We start from the raw sequence: 18,808 nt of genomic DNA, 5'->3' as shown, positions 1-18,808 counted from the left end.
CAGCGCCCCCTGGCGGCCACTGAGAGGCAGCTGCTCCGAGCTCTTTCCCAGGTGAGGCTAAGGACTGCAGGTACTGGGTGTGGAAGAGCCTTGAACAAATTCTGAGCGTTAAGACTGAGGCCAGGACAGCCGCGGCTGCACAGAGAAACCCTGTCGGGACAGAAACAACCACAACAGAAGACACGTGTGCCCACCGAAAGTTAGAAACTATCCGGACTGCACAGCGCATGCTCACAAGCATGCGGGTTTCGAGATTCATCTGTGACTGAGGTCGATGCTGGATTGAATTTTGCTCTTCTTGTTCACAAGTTTTAGCTAACTGGCAGTGGACGGCTTCCGGTGCTTTTCGGCCTTTCATTCTCGACTGCTTGTTTGCATTAGTTATTTCTGAAAGGAAGGCCACCAGTTGCCTGTCTCCGAGTGAATCTCCGGTTGCCTTCCGGTACTGTGTGCTACCGCTTTCAGTCCAAAGCGTCACAGTGTGCTGCTGTTCACGGGACCTGAGCAATCCAGGAGAAGTAAGAAACGCGCCGGAGGCATCTCAAGATACTTCCCAGCCTGGAAGTAAAGACATCTATTTTATTCTCGGGAGAGGAGTAACTAATGCTAGATGTGCATTGTAAACCCGGGACTCCTTGAAGCCTCACCCTGCTGAGTGCTGTACTAAACTGTTTATTTCAAAAAAAAAAATAAATATATATTTATATATATTTCATATAAACAAATATTTATATACAAATAAAAATATATTTTATATATTATATATATAAATATATATATTCTTAAGCTATTTTTGAAGATGTTTTCTTTGTATATATTAAGCTGAAATTTAATATGTCATGTTAATATTTATATTCTGTCACCTTAGCCCCACTATTGGTATAGACTTAATATATTTAGTGTGAATATTGCCAACTACATGATAATCTATTTTTATACAGGAAACTTTAATTTTTTATTAGTAGTAAATCTTACATTTGTGTTGTTATTCAATAAAGTTTTTATTTAATAAAGTTTGGAGTTTTTTGAACATACTTTGCAAGATCCTGTGCCTGCTGTTCCTTGCATGGTGTAGTGAGTTTGTCCGAGAGAACTGGAAAGCAGATGTCTGAAACAAGATCCAACAGTGTAAGCCGGAACCTGTTCATACACCTGCATGCTGAGATTGCTCTCATTCCAAACCTCTGAGGTGAAGACAGGGCACTTTAGCCAAGACCTGTCCTCATCCTGGGAGAAGTCCAATATCGCAGCCAGGGCTGCCTTGAAAAACCAAACAGAACAACCAAAACAAAAAAATATGTGATATCAAGACTTCAAAAATTCAAAGTTTTAACATAGTAATCAATGGAGTTGTGATACCTAAAATTACTTCTCATCATGTTAAAACCACCTCTGTCCAGACCTCTGGACAAAGAAAAGAATGTTGATGTTTTTAACCCCAGATTATTTTTTTTTAAATCCCCAAGCTTTTATTATTATTATTAGAAGGCTCCAGAAGTTCATCTTTGGTAACTTAAAAGAATTCATGTGAGCCTCACAGAGTTTGCAACTTGGCTTTACCTGTCACAGGTCAATTGAACTCCAATCAACAGACTAAGATTCCCCAACTTTTGCCTGTTCCTGATGGAATATGTGTGTGTGTGTGTGTGTTGGGGGTGTGCTCCAAATGTAAGACTTTCCTTTAAGTTCCTTAACTTTAGCTTCTGTCCCTAGTCTGAATATGTCTCAGCAGATTTCCACTCACCTGACAGAAACCACCCAGGAACCAGAATCAGACAACAAACCACTCCAAAAGTGATCTACAGCACCCAAGCCCCAGGCAGTCCTACAAAAGTGGAGAGCCTGGGCTTGCTAGACGATGTGCTCCAGTCCAGCTGCCGTGATTGCTTCCTGTCTTTTACCTTGATCAGGAAACAGATGCTTCTGATGAGTGCCCCATTTCCTGAATGAATCCCCTCCCAGGCTTTGATTAACATTCCAGCCTTCCTGGGCCCCTACAATGGCATCCTAATTTCAGTTGAGGCACATTTACAAAAGCATCTATGTCACCCCTTATCCTCAAGAAAAGACTGAAAAGTTTCAGTCCAAAGGAAACTCTCTGGCAAGGAAGACAAATGGCTACTTGGAGTGCCTACCCAACAAACCAGGCTGGCTCATACTGACCTCCAGGCTCCCTTGTTTGAAAAAAAAAAAAAAAAAAAAAAAAAAAAGGTACCTGTAAAAACCAACTAGATCAAGATCCATCAGCAGGTTGATCCATTAGCTGAAGCAGTTTTGCAACATGATAGAGCATTCACCATATTCTGTGAAGAATAAGGATGTGATTGTGTGGCTGTAAGAGAAAACGTTGTTCTATGCAAACCACTCAGCAATCATTAGAGATTCCTGTACTCTCAGGAAAACAACAACAAAAACAAGCAAACAAACAAACCCGGTACACTGCAGACAGAAAAATGACCCAGAACAGGGGAAGCCCATGGTTGCCATTCTCATTTCCTTGTTTTTCCGGGTGATAACTCTTTCTTCAGCTATTGCAGAACACCAGACACTTCTGTTTCTGCTGATCATCACTGGCTTGTGCATCATAAATGTCTTAACTAGATACAGAAATTTTGGTCTCGGTGCCAGTATACTGATATTTATTAAATCCCAGTGTGAACAGGTGTTAGGCCCACCGAGAGCCCAATTACCAGAGAGACAGATGAAGGTAACTTGGAGATGGATTGCCACAAACAGAAGAGATTTATTCAGGCCAATGAGTGATGGGGCTGCTTTGCAAGTGAGCAGGGAACAGCCCTGAGAGACAAAGGCATGGGGTTTTTAAAGGAAAAAGCAAGGGAGGCGTGAGGGTTGCAAGCTTGGCAGTACAGGATTGGGTCAATGGGGTTATGGGTAGTTGACTTTTAATATCATCGGTTCGTTTTAGGCACCCAGGTCCAGTCAGGCCTGCCCCCAACATCTGGTGGATATCTGATCTTCAAGTTACACCCAGAATATCCTGGATGGGGGAGCTGTGGCCATCTGGACCCGTTGCCAGGCACCATATCTCATACTGCAGGCCTGGACATTCTTCTGCAGCATGGTGGGTCTTGTCCCCATTCACCCACTTCTCCTTTTGTCCGTGTCCTTCTGCTTTCTGGAAAACTACCGGGAGAACTTAGTTTAATTAATATGGGGTATAGAATTCATAAAGAAACGTGTAAAGCTGGCCTGTTCCTTTCACAGATACGCACCACATGGTCAAGGATTTGACTCAGGATACAACTTAAGTTGGGGATGGAAGTGATGGTGAACATTATGTTTAAAGTTACTGTGCTTAAGAGAACTATCAAACAAAAAGTGTGTCTAGCCTGTAAGTCCTACTTGTCCAAGGACAGAGGAGGTCTCAGAATGCTAGGCGTTTTTCTTGTGATTGCCTGGTCTTGTTCATGGAGGACACAGACAGTGGGTGGTCACTCCTGTGAACAAGCTTGCTCGCCCTTGACTGCACCTAGATGGAGGTGTCTGAGGACATGCAGGCAGGAAGTCTGCCAGTGTTCCTGCCTCTAGGTGCACAAGGCCAGGATGGACACAGCCTGTGAGCCTTTATGAACACATGACTAATGTACCTTGGGACTGCATCTTGAGAGCACTCTCAGGCACAGTCTTCACACCGTGGGTATCTGGTGCTAGCATCTGAATGAAGTCTCTTCTTTGTTAAAATTTTAATAAATAGATAAACAAATAAAAACGCTTTGTTTTCTGAAAGTAAGGAGATCTGTCTTTTTGGAAGTTGAGTGAAGTATTTCCAAATGTACATTTTCAACACAGGTATCTTTGAATATAAGTCTCAGCCTTGTTTTAAGTGCTGTACCAAACTTTTTTTTCGAAAAAGGGTACTCAACTTAAAGCTACTTTAACATTTTTGGTACAGATTAAACTGAAATTAATTTGTTACTCATTAAGAGTATTATTCCCCTTCACATCCTCACTGTGATTTAGTATTTAGCCTCAATAGTTCCAGTTTCATAATAATCAGTTTTACATGTAATAGTTTAACATTTTCTGTTCATTGCATAATTTATAATGGTATTATGAAGTCTTTATTTTATAAAGTCCAGAGATGTCCAGAACATACTTTATAAGATTATGCTCCCACTGCTGCTTTTATGATGCATTCAAGATTTTCTGACACAACCTAGGGAGCAGATAGCTAGGGTATAACCCATCAGCATTCCTGTCATTCAAGCATCCTACATCAAGTTCTGATTACAGCACTTAAGGGCTTTGTTGCCTGAAGTTCTCCAATCTTCCACATTTCTTCTGCAACTCACTTCCAAAGTATTAAGAATCACATGGTCAGGGTATTGTAACAACAGCCCAACTCCCAGTACCGAATTTCCGTATTAGTTCCTTTTCTTGTTTACTATGAAAAAATATTTTGACAAAGCAAGGAGAGAGTTCATACTGTATTCCACAATTCAAGGGTATAGTTGATATATATAGGAAGACCTAGTTGGTAGCTGGAGCTCAAGCAGTTTGTCACATTGTCAACTGGGACCAGAATAAGTTCCTTTGCGAAGAGGTTTAGTGCCTGTGTCCATCTTTTGACTAACCTGTAGCCCCCGTTGCATTTTTAATTGGATTATTTGCTTTTTTTTATCTAGTTTCTTGAGTTCTTTACATATTTTGGATATTAGTCTTCCATCAGACATGGAGTTGGTAAAAATCTTTTTGCATTCTGTAGGGTGCTAATTTAATTGATAGTGTCCTTTGTATTACAGAAGGTTTCCAGTTTCATGAGGTTCCATTTATCCTAGTGCCTGTGTGATTGGTGTTCTGTTCAGAAATTCATCTCCTGTGCCAGTTAAGTAGAGAGCTGTTGCCTGCTCTTTCTCCTATCCGGTTCAGTGTATCTGGTTTTAGGTTGACTGAACACAGCTGTATCTGTCGGTCTGGACAAGTTGTGAAAGGTATTTCCGTGAATAATAGTACTATTGAACTTTTAGCATGATTTCAGCAGAACCCGTTGTAAAAGATTTTAGATCACCTTTTAAATTTCCTCAAGATCCCCCAAAGCATCTATTTTGCCTGTTTCCCTCCTTTTATCACAAATTCAATTCTGCAAAAAGTGATACACTTGACATTCTTACAGATAAACACCGAAAATCCCTTTCTTCTTTTTTCATCCCGAGATCCAAGGTAATTGGCTGCTGGACTAATGGGACACACAGCATTCAACAGGTAAGATAGTCTCATCAAACCATCTTCTGTAAGACAGCAAGCAGCAGTAAGCTAACAGCTCCAGAAACATGACCTGGTGCCTCAGGTATTGCCAAGTTGACAACTGTTGGCTCCTAACCTTCCATGCTTACACTATCCTGCCATCTTCCTAGGATGAACACTCACCATCCTGAACACCAGTCACAGCATGGAGTCTGTTCTAAAGGCTGTGGAGCCATTAGAAGGGGACTGGCTGGCAAAGCAGGTCCTGTGAGACTTTTACACACCTCTCTGTAGTCTGGCGTTCTTCTACCTGGTCAGCCGTGATGCAAATAGTTGATGCCTGACAGTTCTGCTAGCCTGGATACATCCATTCTTGCCTCCTTTCAGGCCTTGGTACCCTGAAGATGTCAGAAACTATGAGCCAAAATAAACATTTCCCCACTTGTTCCTGCCGGTTGTTTTGTTACTATGTTAAGGACACAAATGCTTTTCATACTGAAAAGAGAGTATGACCAGTTAGTTGGCTTGAGCAAAATTCTCATGGAAACAAGTTTTTTATGTTTTTTTTTTCCTGACTGCAATAACCAGTGTTTTCACATATAATGCTGTTTCCCTAAAGTTTGCAATTGCTAATATTGGTACATAAAATAGAACGTGTTATCAAGTGCCATGTTTTGGGACTGTATACATTGTGTACTAGCCACAACTTGCTAATTCACATACAAATCACCTCAGAGTTGATACAGTTTGTGAAAGCACATAACATCCACTCAGGCACCTTTCAATTATATTAAAATAATTTCCATGTAGTATAGTAGAGCCATTAAATTCATTGACATTATATAACTTTGTAGCCATTGTTCAGCATATATTCTGCTACTGACATGACCATATGTCAGCCCTAGTAAATAGTACTCTATCAGTTAGTTCTTTATTTTATGTGTCATATGCACTTGTGTGCATGGAAGACAGAAGAACATGTCAGGACCTACGGAGCAATACTTACAGATGGCTGAGTGTGTGCCATGCATGCTGGGCACTGAACTCAGGCTATATGCAAGAACAGTGAGCACTTTCAAACACCGAGCCAGCACTCCAGCCCCTAAAGTGGTTAAAGTCAGTGAGAACAGTCAGTAAATGCTGGCTTGTTGATCTCGGTAGAACTGAATCTATCCACCTGTCCACCCATCCACCCATCCACCTATCCATCTATCTATCTATCTATCTGATGTGTTTGTGTGTGCATGCTGGTGGGGTGGTCACATGACAGCCCATGAGACTCTCTTCTCTCCTACTGTGTGGTTTCTGGGGGACTGCACTTAGGTCATCAGGCTTGGTAGCAAGCAACTTTAACCACTTAAGTTTCTTGCCAGGTCAGCCTCAGTAAAATATCGCCATTTCTTTGATCTTGTATATAGTAGTAGCCAAAAAGGAGAACATTTGGTCCCTTCCGTGAAACTGAGTTGATGGAGCCACATTATCAAGTGCTGTACATATTCACACTTACAAACACACACTTACAACTAGGTATGATTAACCTTTATTATTCATAAAAAATGAGCTTTCTAAAATATTAGTAAATTTCCACTTTAGTTCTGTTTTGAAGTGTTGGTACCAGTGAAGTAACATTTTTCTTCTTTGAATCTTTTCTTGTAAAGTTACAGTCTTCTCCTTTTCTAAAATGGCAGGAAGCTCCTTCCAGTCCTTGATGAAGATAAAGGGGGCACCCATGGCCTTGAGTAACTGCAGAGGAGCGCTGTGGTGACTGGACATGTTTCCACAGTGGCCAGCTGTCATCACGTCTTCTACCACAGGAATGGAGCCAAACGAGCAGGCCTCATATATTCTGTAACACTCTGTGTTCACTCCTACAGGACACAAAGTGAGGTCACTCTGAAGCAAAGCATCTTGGTAATTCTTAAGACTTTCATTTGTCTCCTGAGGCTGCCACCTAGGAAATTAAACAAACAACAAAGAAATCCCTGTAAGGTTTTACTTTCCTATGGCATCTTTTTTGAAGCAAATCTTTTAATGTCAGTTATCAAAACTGTGACCACATCATAGAGATGATAAATATGAGAGGCATTGAAAATGTTGGACCAAACACATTTCTTAAAACTTCTTTAAGGCTTGGGGGTGTGGGTATAGCCCAGCTGCTAGAACTCAGACCTAGTATTGATCATCATCTATCCATAAACTGGGTATATAATTCCCTAATTCTACAAGTTGGGAGGCATAGGAAGAATCAGGAGTTTAACATCATCCTGGGCTAAATACCGAGTTTGAGGCCAGCCTGTGCTACATGAGACTGCCTAAAACAAGTTTTTTGTTTTGAACATTTGAAAATAATCTGAACATTTTATTGCTGTATATTTAAAAATATCCGGTGACCAATCTTCGAATGGGTGTATTCATTCAATCCGTAATTCCCGAATGTTGAGTTCTCTTGTCTTACTCTGATGCAGCTGTGCTGTATCCAGTGGTGGGCATTAGGTCTTTGATTTAAGTCAGGACATTTTCTAGAAAGTCTGAAGCCCTGTCAGGAAAAGCATAGAGGGGCTTCTGGAGTGATAGGGCTGCATTTTCGTATGGGTGATTACTGAATGTTTCACTGCCAAGGGCTCAGAATCAAGAGCTGTATGTGAACAGGCAGGGTAGTGCAGAAGTGGGGAAGAGTAGAGAATAAACAAAGATGAAGGTCATGCTTGTGCTTGGTATGCCCAAGAACTGGTAGGGAGGCCGGCAAGGTGGAAGTAGAGGAACTGAGGTGAGCAGTCAAAAACCATAAAGTCTGCTCACAGAAGACTTACCTGTAGTGTTCTGATGAGGGAACGACATAAGCAATAAACATTTTAACAATCAATCTGGCTGCGGTCTTGAGAATGGAATGAATATATAGGCCACATACATGCAGAAGATGAGCCTGGCATTCTTTTCCATTTGTATTCTCTTAGTGAAATAAGCACCAGTCTCTAAAGGGAGACTGAGGAGGTGTCAAGAGGTTAGGACAGAAGGTATAAAGCAGTCTTTGAGGAGGAAGGGGGAATACTTTAGGAAATACATGAGTGATGGGTTCTTCAGCTTTCAAAGTGTCTAAACTTATGCAGAGCTGCGTGAGTATGGCTATAGAGTAGGCAGAAGGGAAGACTAGACAGGTAGGGCTTGCTAGATGGGGGAATTAGAAAGGGGAACATATATGCAGGGCTGGTTGACTGTAGAATTTAAGCTGTGTAATTCAGAAGTTGATACAGGGACAGGAAGAACAATCAGGGAATAGTAAAAACCATGTTGTAAATTCCAGCTGAACTGTGGAGTCCCATTACAGAGAATGAGTTGGAATGGCAAGATAGGATGGTTACCAACAGAAATGCTAGAATTCGAGGTCATGGAGTGTCCTTGTGGTATGTGAAATGCAAGTGTTCATTTAGGAAATGACCATAACAGGAAATGGCTGAGTGAAGCCTATGATCTATGAAGGGGAGAAAGGAAAGAAACCTTATACCAAGGTGATGGAAGGATTGCCTAGACTTAGAAGTCACCAAGAATTCAGACAAGACTGGTGTCAGCCAGAGGGGCACTGGAGCTCCAGTCTTTAAGGAATCTGGGACGTAAGGTGAAGGTGAAGGCTCAGGGCTACAGAGTTCCAGTTACACACACTGGCATGAGACTGAGAACTGGGGTTCTGGGTGCGGAAGGACAGAATGGTCTAGAAGCAGCAGGAACACAGAGGGTACTACCTGATCTCTAGCTCAGCTCAACCAGAACCATTTTATTAGTGCTTTTCCTCCAGTAAGACTTTCCTCTCTCATACCACCTCTCACTCACCAGCCCTTCAGCTGTTGTGTAAGCACCCCCCATGCCTTATGTCCTTTGCCTTGGCTCCCCTCTCTTAATTGGCCCTGCTGACTCCTGTGCCCTCTTCAGGCCTGTATATAATGTAGCCCTCCACCTGGTGCTCTCCTTCGCTCCTTGAAAACGAATGTTCTACCCTCTACCTCAGTCCTCTCTGTGGCCTTCTTGTCTTTAATTCTTTTCTTACACGGCATTACCATCTCCTGACACACACTGTTTTACTTGTCTCCTCCAACAAGTGCTATGAGGGCACTGTTTTTGTTTTGTTTTCACTGTTATTATGAGTAAGATGGTTTCTGGCATTTGGCAGTTGTTTGGTAACTCAGAGTAATTACTGTTACTGTAATTGTATTAAATTCATTGTAATTAGTGATATCCATCTAGAAGGCAATTTCTGTTACAATAAAAAATAAATTTCTAGATCTAGAAGCATATATTTTAGGCATCCATTCAATGGCCACTCAGCTTTATACTCCATGTGTTTATTTAATAGCAAAAGAAATTATTTCAAAATGACTTCCGTTACTCCATAAATACTTGCTTCTGTTTATAATGGGAAAGACTGGAGAAAAGCCAGTTTCCTAAGTTTTAGTTACTGCTGTACCTTCAGACAGGAGGCTGGAATAAGCAGTTACCACTGTTTCTCTGGAAACCTATTTGTACACAAGGTGACATATGGATTGGAGAGCAACAGGAAGGAACCATGCAAACATTGAACTTACTGCTCTCTTGCAGAAACCCAACAAAGTTTATCACCTCCATCTTGTTTCAAAATGTTCATTAGTGCTTGTCTTGATGAGTTTTCATAGACAGTTCCTAAAAAATTACATATGTAGGGCCTCTCATCATGCAGCATCGACCAGCTGGCTTCAACCACGGGAAACTTTCTGTATCTATAAAAGCAAGTAATGAATTACTATATGGTAGGATGCCCCACAGCTTGGCTTGTTAAGCCATGTGTTAAGGACAATGGTTTCTAAGCACATTGTACACCACAGACATAAACAGTCCTATTTGTCCACTGAAAAGAAAATATACTGTTATAATCATGAACTCTGAAAAGTTAATTTCAAAAAAATTCCAAAGAATAAAACTGAATAAAACCTGTGTTGGTATAATGTTCCTTTGAAATGTATACACCTTACCCTTGTTCATTCAAATGCTGATCCCCCCCACATCTGTCTGGTTTCAATCCGGATATTGCCTTGTGATACTTATTTTAAGTATCCTGTCTCAACTGTGTGCAAACAGACCAAAATAAAGAAATTAGACACAATGTTGAGCTGGGAGGAGCCAGAGGGGAGTGGGAGGAGAGGAGAGCTAGGAGAGAGAGCTGGAGGAGAGATCTTGGAACTACATGGAGATGGACTGGACATAATATTTCACAAAACGCAAGTATAACGTGGGAAATATAAATGTTAGGAATCCATGAGGGCTTGGAGGTTTAGGATGGAGTAATTATTGCCCAGCACTGTGTTCTAGGTTAACTAAATAAACCCAGTCTCTGTGTGGTGATTTGGTTATACAGCTGTTAGGACTAACAGCAGTTTACTAGAAGATATATTAATCACCGCTTACAACAAACCTGTTATTATACAGAGGAGGCTCATTCCATGGGCACTGGTTTGCATATAAATGTGTGCCTGTAGTTTATGCTGTAGACAAGATTATTATGGCATTTTGGCTCAAATAACTTTTTGTTTGAAAGACTGCCATAGATTGCACCATGTTTAATAACATTCCTGGGCTCTACCCCCTTGACACCAGTTGTTATAATTCCCCCTCTTCAGTTGAGACAACCAAAAGGTTTCCAGATGCTACCCAATGTCTCCTCATCGGGAACAGGGTGAGGCTGGCAACACCAGAATTACTATGCTTCTGTCTTCTATTAGGTGAGTAGGTGATGTCATACAATGTGGAAAAAGCATAAATATTTCTACAAATGCAGGCTCTTTTCAATAAATAGATTTTTCTGAAGGCTGGGTGTACTTACAATGTTTTTGAAATTTTAAGGCTGGTCCCAGCCTAAACCTGTTCGCCTGGAATGTTGTCCATGTAGTGGTGGGAATACCTGTCCCTGGCATTTCTCTAGTGACATCTGTACAGCTAAAGCAGTCTGAAACTACAAATGGTGGTAACCAGTGACATAATAACGAATGTCGGATTTAATTCTATCAGTGAGATGATTCATTTCCTCAACAAATATCTGAGTACCTACTGTGTATAAGCATTATTTTAAAATTTACTGTTTTTAAATTTATGTGTATATTAGTATATTTGTGTGCCTGCTTGTCTCCATGTGTAGCCAAGCACCCACAGAGTTCAGAACAGGGATTCAGAGCCTTGGAAATGTAATCACACATGGCTATGAGACACAGCATGTGGATGCTTAGAACTGAATCTGAGTTTCCTATATGAGCAGTAATTGTTCTTAACTGCTGAGCCACCTCTATAGCCCATTTCTACAGAACTATTTTAAATAAGGGAAGAAAACTCCTGACCTCAGAAAGTTTATATACTACTGAGAGCCTATCTCTTACTACTAAAATCTATCCACAGAAAGTTTAAAAAATGTTTTCCATTTTTTTTTAAACTGGAGGATGATTATATATTGAGGACCCTAAACTATCTTTTAATTAACCTCTGCTTTTACAGTTGAGATTAACATCAAGTCAGCCAATCACAAACCCAAGGGAAGTCTATACAGTATATAAAAATATTGCCACAACAGTATTTGTTTTTACTAGAATTATGGCTCTGTCTTTGTTCATTCTCTGCTAAACATCTCTTCAGGACACTAATAAGCTTAAAATGTTATCCTATATCCATTTTTAGAACAAACAAGTACTCTTCAGTTCTCCTCAGAAGATGGTAAAATACAACAAAGCAGTTACTATTGCCACTGAGGCTCGAGGCCACTCTTTTCGATGGTAGGAAAGATAGGCCTGTCTCATCACCAGTGAGTTTATTGCCATTTAAAACACCATCTTCCCTGTTCAGAACACTTGAGGGATGCCTTTCTTATCTTGTACTTACGTTGCCACACCTAAAGGCCACTGGAAAACATCTGCGCCATTAATCCAAGGGCTGTCGTATGTTATGAAAAGCAGGTCCACAAAGCCTCCATTTCTTTTGAGGAACTGCATTATCCAGTCATTGTCACAGTATTCATTTCCAAGCAAGACAACAGCCAGATGCCGCAGTTTCTGGGTTTGCATTAAATTCTGTGCATAAAGTAACCACTGGGTGGCATGGGAGATCTTTGCTTTTTCTCTTCCATTTAACACAAGGACCACATTGTCCACGTCTATGGAGAAGTACCCTGGAACCACACCCGGGCCAGTGATGAAGCTGTCAAAAACAACACACCACAAGCAAGAGATAAACAAAACTGAACAAAGGAAATTTCAATCGTTTTATATAAAATCTAGAATAAGATTTAATTAATATTCTCATTGGAAGTGCAATTTGTGTAATGCAAGTTCTTCTGAGTAAGAGTGGGACAGAATAATAGAAAGCTTTGGATGTAGAAATTCAGCTAGTATATGAGAGTGGACTCTCATTTCTTCACTGAAGGCAAGGCAGTAAGATACAATGTAAAGGAAAGCATCAAGCTTCAGGAGATTCTGAGCATAATTAAAAGGATTTGTGTGCATGTGTGCCACGGCGTGCTTGTGACAGCCAGAGGACAACTTGGAGGAGTTGGTTCTCTCCTTCCACCATGCAGACCTTGGGGTTGAATTCAGGTTGTCTGAGTTAAGGGTAAGCACTTTTACCCGGCAACTCATCTTACCAGCCCTTAAAGGATAATTTTATGTAAATATGAAAGTACATAAAAATAAGTATTGAAAAATACTTATATATCTTCCATTAGTAGAAATATAAAAATTTGAGTGAAATTATACATTAAATTCCTAATAGCAATTCTTTAGTGAAGAATAAAAAGAGTAGGAAACAAAGAAAAGGCTTTTATTGGAAACAATTCTGTTAGGAGGAAAGTTAAATATAAAGAATTCCTGACAGCTGAGATATAGTAAGTCTGAGTGGTTAGCAAGTGGGAGAATGTTGTACTTTCTTCTTTGCAATATATTTTTAAAAGTCTTCATAAAAGGAATAGACATGCTCCAAAACTCACACTGTCATCCGCTGCCCCAAGCAATCACTGCCGCCGAAGTGTTCTGAACTTTGGGAGTCAAAGTGCAAGGGAATGAGCAGTTGGGAAGTGAAAACAGTGAGTGTGGACAACCGTTCTGAAAAATCCGGATGAGGATCAACGGAAAGTAGTGGGGCTGGAAAATGAAGGAGAGAGAGGCAGCACCTGACAGAACATGGTCTGAGAAGAGAAGGATGGAATGCACAGAACATCCTGGAGTAGGGAGATCACCTCCTAGAGAGCTCAGGGTGAGGGACGGCTCTGAGAGAGAAGGGATAAAGATGCCTGAGCATCTAGTTAAGGGAGAGAATTACGGATGCCCTCACTCTCAGTGTGCTAGGAATAAGAATGTGCGCCCCACTCCCTGTCCATGCGGCGCTGGGAACCAAGCCCAGATAGATGTGTGCATGTTCAGTGAGAGTTCTACCAACTGAGCTGTATTTCCAACCCCTAGCTACTACACTTAAAACAGGAAAATTTCCTACTATACACTAACATTATAAAAATAAGGCTTCTGTATGAGTAGCATAATGTACAGAATGAGTGCTGTGTTCTAATTATCTAAGGTTATTACTGAAAATCCATTAACTGAAAATAATCATGTACATAATTCTAATTTGCTCTTGTGGGTTACTCAGCATATGTGTAAGCATCGGAACTTACAATTTTCAATATATTTTTCTACCGCTTGCCTCAACTGAAAAATGTCTTCAGAGTAAGCACTTCCATATAGCGAGCCCAGAGGAATCATTTCAGCCGAAGTAACTGTGCAAACAGTAGAGTTTTGGAAATCACTTAAGTTAGCATCAGTGTAACTTGACTGAGACTACAACTTGCGATTCCATGAGACTTCATTAATTTTGGATACATTATCTACTACTTTTCATTGTTTAATAAGGTATTTTAAAAGTCTGTCACAGAACTTGACTACAAAGTTCTCTAAGAGGAAGTAATACGGTTTCTTCCATGATGACGTAAAATCTTGTGTACAAACCTCAGAAAAGCAAACTGGGCTTAGACTTTCTTGGGTAGTTAACGATGTTTTGCTTTAATCCCTCTTCTATCACTGTGGTAATACCAAGTAATCATAAGCTTAAGGATGACACGCATGACTTTGTTGCCTTCAATGAAGAAATGAGAGTCTCACATATTCCATTCTATAGACTAGTTGAATTCCAGAAACGTCTCTGCAATGTTAGTCCACTGACATGTTCACTGCTCAACTACAAACACAGAAAGCAATTAATGCATGCAATAGACATTCACTTTTTTTTGGACTGGCCATTGAACCCAAGGTGGTGCACATTCTATGACAGTCTTCCTGCCACTAAGATCCACTTACTCTTTCAAGCAGTGAAATCTAACTAGTGTGAAGTTTAGGAGTATACACACAACCTACAATGAGATTAGAACAATGAGGCTAAATACCTGTTTACACTGCATGTTTGATTCCTTTGAGAGAGTCAAGCAATGACAGGCTCGGGAGCTAGCTGAGTTGGCAAAGTGCTTGTGCCGTGAGCATGAGGACCTAAGGACAATTCTTGAACTAAGATAAAAGGCTGATGTCGTGATGGAGAGGCAGATCCCTGGTGCTCACTGTCCAGAGAGCCTAGCCTAATCACTAAGCTTCTACGAGAAACCTGTTCTCAAAACCAGCTGGTAGCTGCAGGCTGCCGAGGTGTGTATGTGGGCACACATGTGAACATAAGGTTGAAGGGAGAAGTGGTGGGTTGTACAGAGAAGGAACTGGAGGGGAGGGAATGCAGGTTGGACTGGATCATGTATTTGTGATCTAACATGTATTCATGTACTCATGTACTAACATTATATAAAACATTTAATTGAGGACAAATAGGGACAAGCTGGGTTCGGTGATGTACACCTGTAATCCCAGCACTGAGGAGGCAAAGGCAGGCAGATCGTTGTGAGTTTGAGGCCAGCCTGGTGTACAAGGTGAGTCCAGGGCAGCCAAGGCTACACAGAAAAACACTGTCTTGAAACAGCAATAACAAAAACGAAGTAAACATGTAAAAACAACTAATATTTATTTCTGTTAAAAGCCAACTGGAAACAGTACCTTCATGATACTTCATGATTTCTAATTAAAATCATCTTAATTCTATTTGAAAATTAAGAAATTATACAGTGAATAGTAAGTTAAAAAAAAGTAAAACCCTTGAAAGTGTTGGCAATGCACTGGTTTTTTAGAATCTAAAAATCAAAACAGAAACAGTTTTGAATTTTGGAAAAAAAAGGGAGCCTACATAATTTCGTAAATCATAGTAGATATGATATAAAATGTTTTAATAAGTAACAGTTGGACTCTGAGTATTTCCAGGTTAACCTAACTATGAACGAAAAGAAAATCATGAAAGTAATGTTTACTTTCGTCCTTTAAGGCATAGAACATTGTGTTCATTTACCAGTCAAGTGTATGAAATGTGGAACATGAAGTTTTCCATATCATCAGCTAAAACCAAAACAGAAAAAAGACTCCCCAGGATTTATTGAGAGACTTTTAGTTTCTTTCTTCTCTGCACTGGGGACTGAACCCGGGGCCTGGCATATGCCAGGCAATTGATCTGCCACTGAGGCAGGTCTCCAGCTTTCCCGCCAAAATTACTTTGAAATGTCTAATTTAATAAGAAAACGTTTACTAAAGTGTAAGCAGGACCTATTTATTTATTTATTTATTCATTCTCAGGATTGATTTCTGTATTCTTCCCAAGCTGAAGCATAAAAATATAAAATAGGTTTATAAAAGTATAAATATACTGTGCATACTATATGATAAAAATATAGAGCATACTTATGAGAGTATATTCCCTCCGGTAGGTACATGAGGCGTCATGCAACATGCAAGGTCAGTGTTGTCTAACAGTACCTGTACTGTGTTCTTCCTACAATCAATTGTCCTTCCCTCCATTGCGCAGTCACGTCCGGGGGATCAAGGGTGCCTTCGAAAACATGTTCCCACAGATACAAACCTGGTAGTCAAAGAACAAAACCAGACACATCTGCTGTCTTAACCGTTTTAGAATGTTAGGAAAATGTATGTTTTATTCTTTTCTCTTTTGACTCTGAGCTGAGACGTTTCTCTCCATGGTCGGTTGCAGGCGGTGACCGAAGACAATCCTCGGTCATGTGTGGCAGCTTACTGTATGTGGGGTAGACTTCAGTGGCTGTAGTTGTAAAGATGACAGGACATTTTACTCATACCGAGGAACCCCAAATGTCACTGAACCTTGGCTACCCATCATATTCTGAAGCAAAATGTATATTATAAACTAAAATACCATCATTATTAGAATTAATTTAATATCATGACTGGAGAGACTAAATGTCTTGCGCTGAAGCCACAAGTACACCAAAGCATTCAGTGTGTCAAGGGGATAGATATCACCTCCCCATTTGCTCAGACATCCTTGAATGCATGATCCCCTCTGCAAACTGACACTTCATCCTGTCTCCTAAGGGCAACCAGGAAGCTTTGTTTTGTTACATGAGGTAACATTAATATGCAGGCCTACAACCTCTGAGAACCCCTTGTCAGTTATTTTGAAAGATATTCTTTGGTCCATTTCCATTATGCCATGCTATTAAAGCCACACTAACAACCAGTGTAAAAATGTGAGCCATTGGATAAAACATCCAAAGGTGTTAGGCTAAATAATGCTCCCCTTCTCCAGGTCATACCGTAATCTCTAGATCCTGTGACTATTGTCTTACACAGCAGAGTGTCTCAATGTGACCTAGCTGCTGAGGTGCAGAACCTTCCAGAGACACAGACACTCCCGCCTTGAGGAAGGTGGAAGCTACACAGGCAGTTTGCTACAGCAGCCTCAGCAAACTGTGCTATGTGGGTAGAACACGGTACCTGGAAGGGAGGTGCCACTGTAACAAACAGTTACATGTGGAAGGGGCTTGGAAACTGGAAATGGGGGTGGCTGGAAGAACTCTGAAGAGTAACTTTTTTTTTTTTTGTAAGCAAACTCTACTTTAGATTGCCTGAAACAAACTGCAGAATAATTCAGATGCTCACAGTTCATTTAGTGAGCAAGACTTAGAAGAGAGGAAGGAACACAGTAGAGAAAACCTACATTGCCTTAAGAACAGACTCACCGAAACTGACTTCGTTAAAGGAAATACACAATCTAGCAAATTCCATACCAGGACAGGACACAGTTTACACTGTCTTCTCAAGCTTTTCCTCTTACACTGACTTACCAATGGCTGCTTTGCCCCAGATTTGTACACTGTGTTCGTGTTTCTCTTTTGTGGGTTTGTTTAATATTTGCAGACTAGTTTTAATTCTCTGTTGCTGCTCTTCTTTTTCATCTCCTTCCCAAGGATTCCACTCTTCACTCTCCAAAGCAGACTGTCCTGTTTAAAAAGAGTGCATTTACTAGTGAGGGGTAACTGCAGAGAGAAAGTCAAGTCATTTGAACGAGATGCTGGTCTCCTAGTCTCATCTAATCTTCACGTTTCTGAGACAACAAACCATCAAATTTGAAGCCCACAAATGAAAAGAATGAGCCAACCCATCTTTGTTAAGAGATTTTTAAAAACTTTCACGTGGGACGGGCAAGTATGTGCTCCCCCACAAACCTTTAGGAAACCCTGCACCACATCTGTCAGGCCACACGTTTCAGATCTGGAACTGTTTACTGGTTTTCTATAAGTAACCTATTAGGAAATGGTAACTCTGGCACGCCGTCTCCACCAATTTCACACACAACCTGGCCAGAAAACTCGCGGAGGGAGCGGGGAAGGTCTCAGCGGGCCCTCTCCGCGCCTTCAAGGCCCGCGCCCAGCCTCCGGGAGGCCACCAGGACGAGGCACCGGGGCGAGACACCGGGGCGAGGCCAGCTCCGGCCGCCGCTCCGCAGCCCCGCGCCCGCGCGGTCCGCCCACGCTCGCGGCGGGGCCTCCAGGCCGCCGCCCCGCGCCCTACCTCGGCCGCGCCTCTCCTTCGCCGGCGCCGCCGCCTTCCTGGAGCCGCGGGCGGTCGCGCCCGGCGCCCGGCGGCGGCGCCCGAAGAAGACGTGGTAGGCGGCGTAGAGGGAGAAGAGGCAGTACAGGGCCACGAGCAGCGAGCAAAGCCGCGTCCGCGTCAGCCGCATCCCCCGCGGCTGCCCGAACCGGCGTCCTCGTCTCCGCCCCGGGCGCTAGGAAAAGCCCCGGCTCAGGGCCGCGGCTCCGGCCCAGCCTGACCGGTCCTCAAACGCAAGCTCAACCTTGGGCGGCCTAGCTCAGGCCCCGCCTCCTCACCCGCAGGCCCCGCCTCCTTGGTTCTGCACCTACCCAGGCCCCGCCCCCTCAACCCCGCTCCTCTTGCACAGCCACTCAGGCCCCGCCTCCTCACCCAGAGCCTCACGTAGACCCCGCCTCTCACTCTCACTTAGACCCCGCCTCTTCACCCTCCCTCAGGCCCCGCCTCCTCACTCTCCCTCAGGCCCCGCCTCCTCACTCTCCCTCAGGCCCCGCCTCCTCACTCTCCCTCAGGCCCCGCCTCCTCGCCCAGAGCCTCAAGTAGACCCCGCCTCCTCACCCTCTCTCAAGCCCCGCCTCCTCGCCCAGAGCCTCACGTAGATCCCG

The 18,808-nt window shown here is 42.2% G+C and overlaps 1 protein-coding gene across 1 annotated transcript; it reads right to left on the bottom strand.

Moving 5' to 3' along the window:
* Nucleotides 1-6,723: 6,723 nt before the first annotated feature.
* On the bottom strand, nucleotides 6,724-18,491 carry Rxylt1 (ribitol xylosyltransferase 1). Its single transcript, XM_060371004.1, has 6 exons — nucleotides 18,165-18,491; nucleotides 17,438-17,593; nucleotides 16,095-16,197; nucleotides 12,094-12,408; nucleotides 9,780-9,950; nucleotides 6,724-7,156 (listed from the first exon to the last, which is right to left on the bottom strand). The coding sequence occupies exons 1-6, from the start codon at nucleotides 18,331-18,333 to the stop codon at nucleotides 6,739-6,741; spliced, it is 1,332 nt and encodes a 443-aa protein (XP_060226987.1). The 5' UTR covers nucleotides 18,334-18,491; the 3' UTR covers nucleotides 6,724-6,738.
* Between the last annotated feature and the right edge of the window lie 317 nt (nucleotides 18,492-18,808).

Source organism: Meriones unguiculatus, chromosome 17 (genome assembly GCF_030254825.1).
Source record: "Meriones unguiculatus strain TT.TT164.6M chromosome 17, Bangor_MerUng_6.1, whole genome shotgun sequence".
Classification (NCBI taxonomy): Eukaryota; Metazoa; Chordata; class Mammalia; order Rodentia; family Muridae; genus Meriones; species Meriones unguiculatus.
Note: the sequence above shows the minus strand (reverse complement) of the source record. Positions and strands in the feature narration are given on the sequence as shown.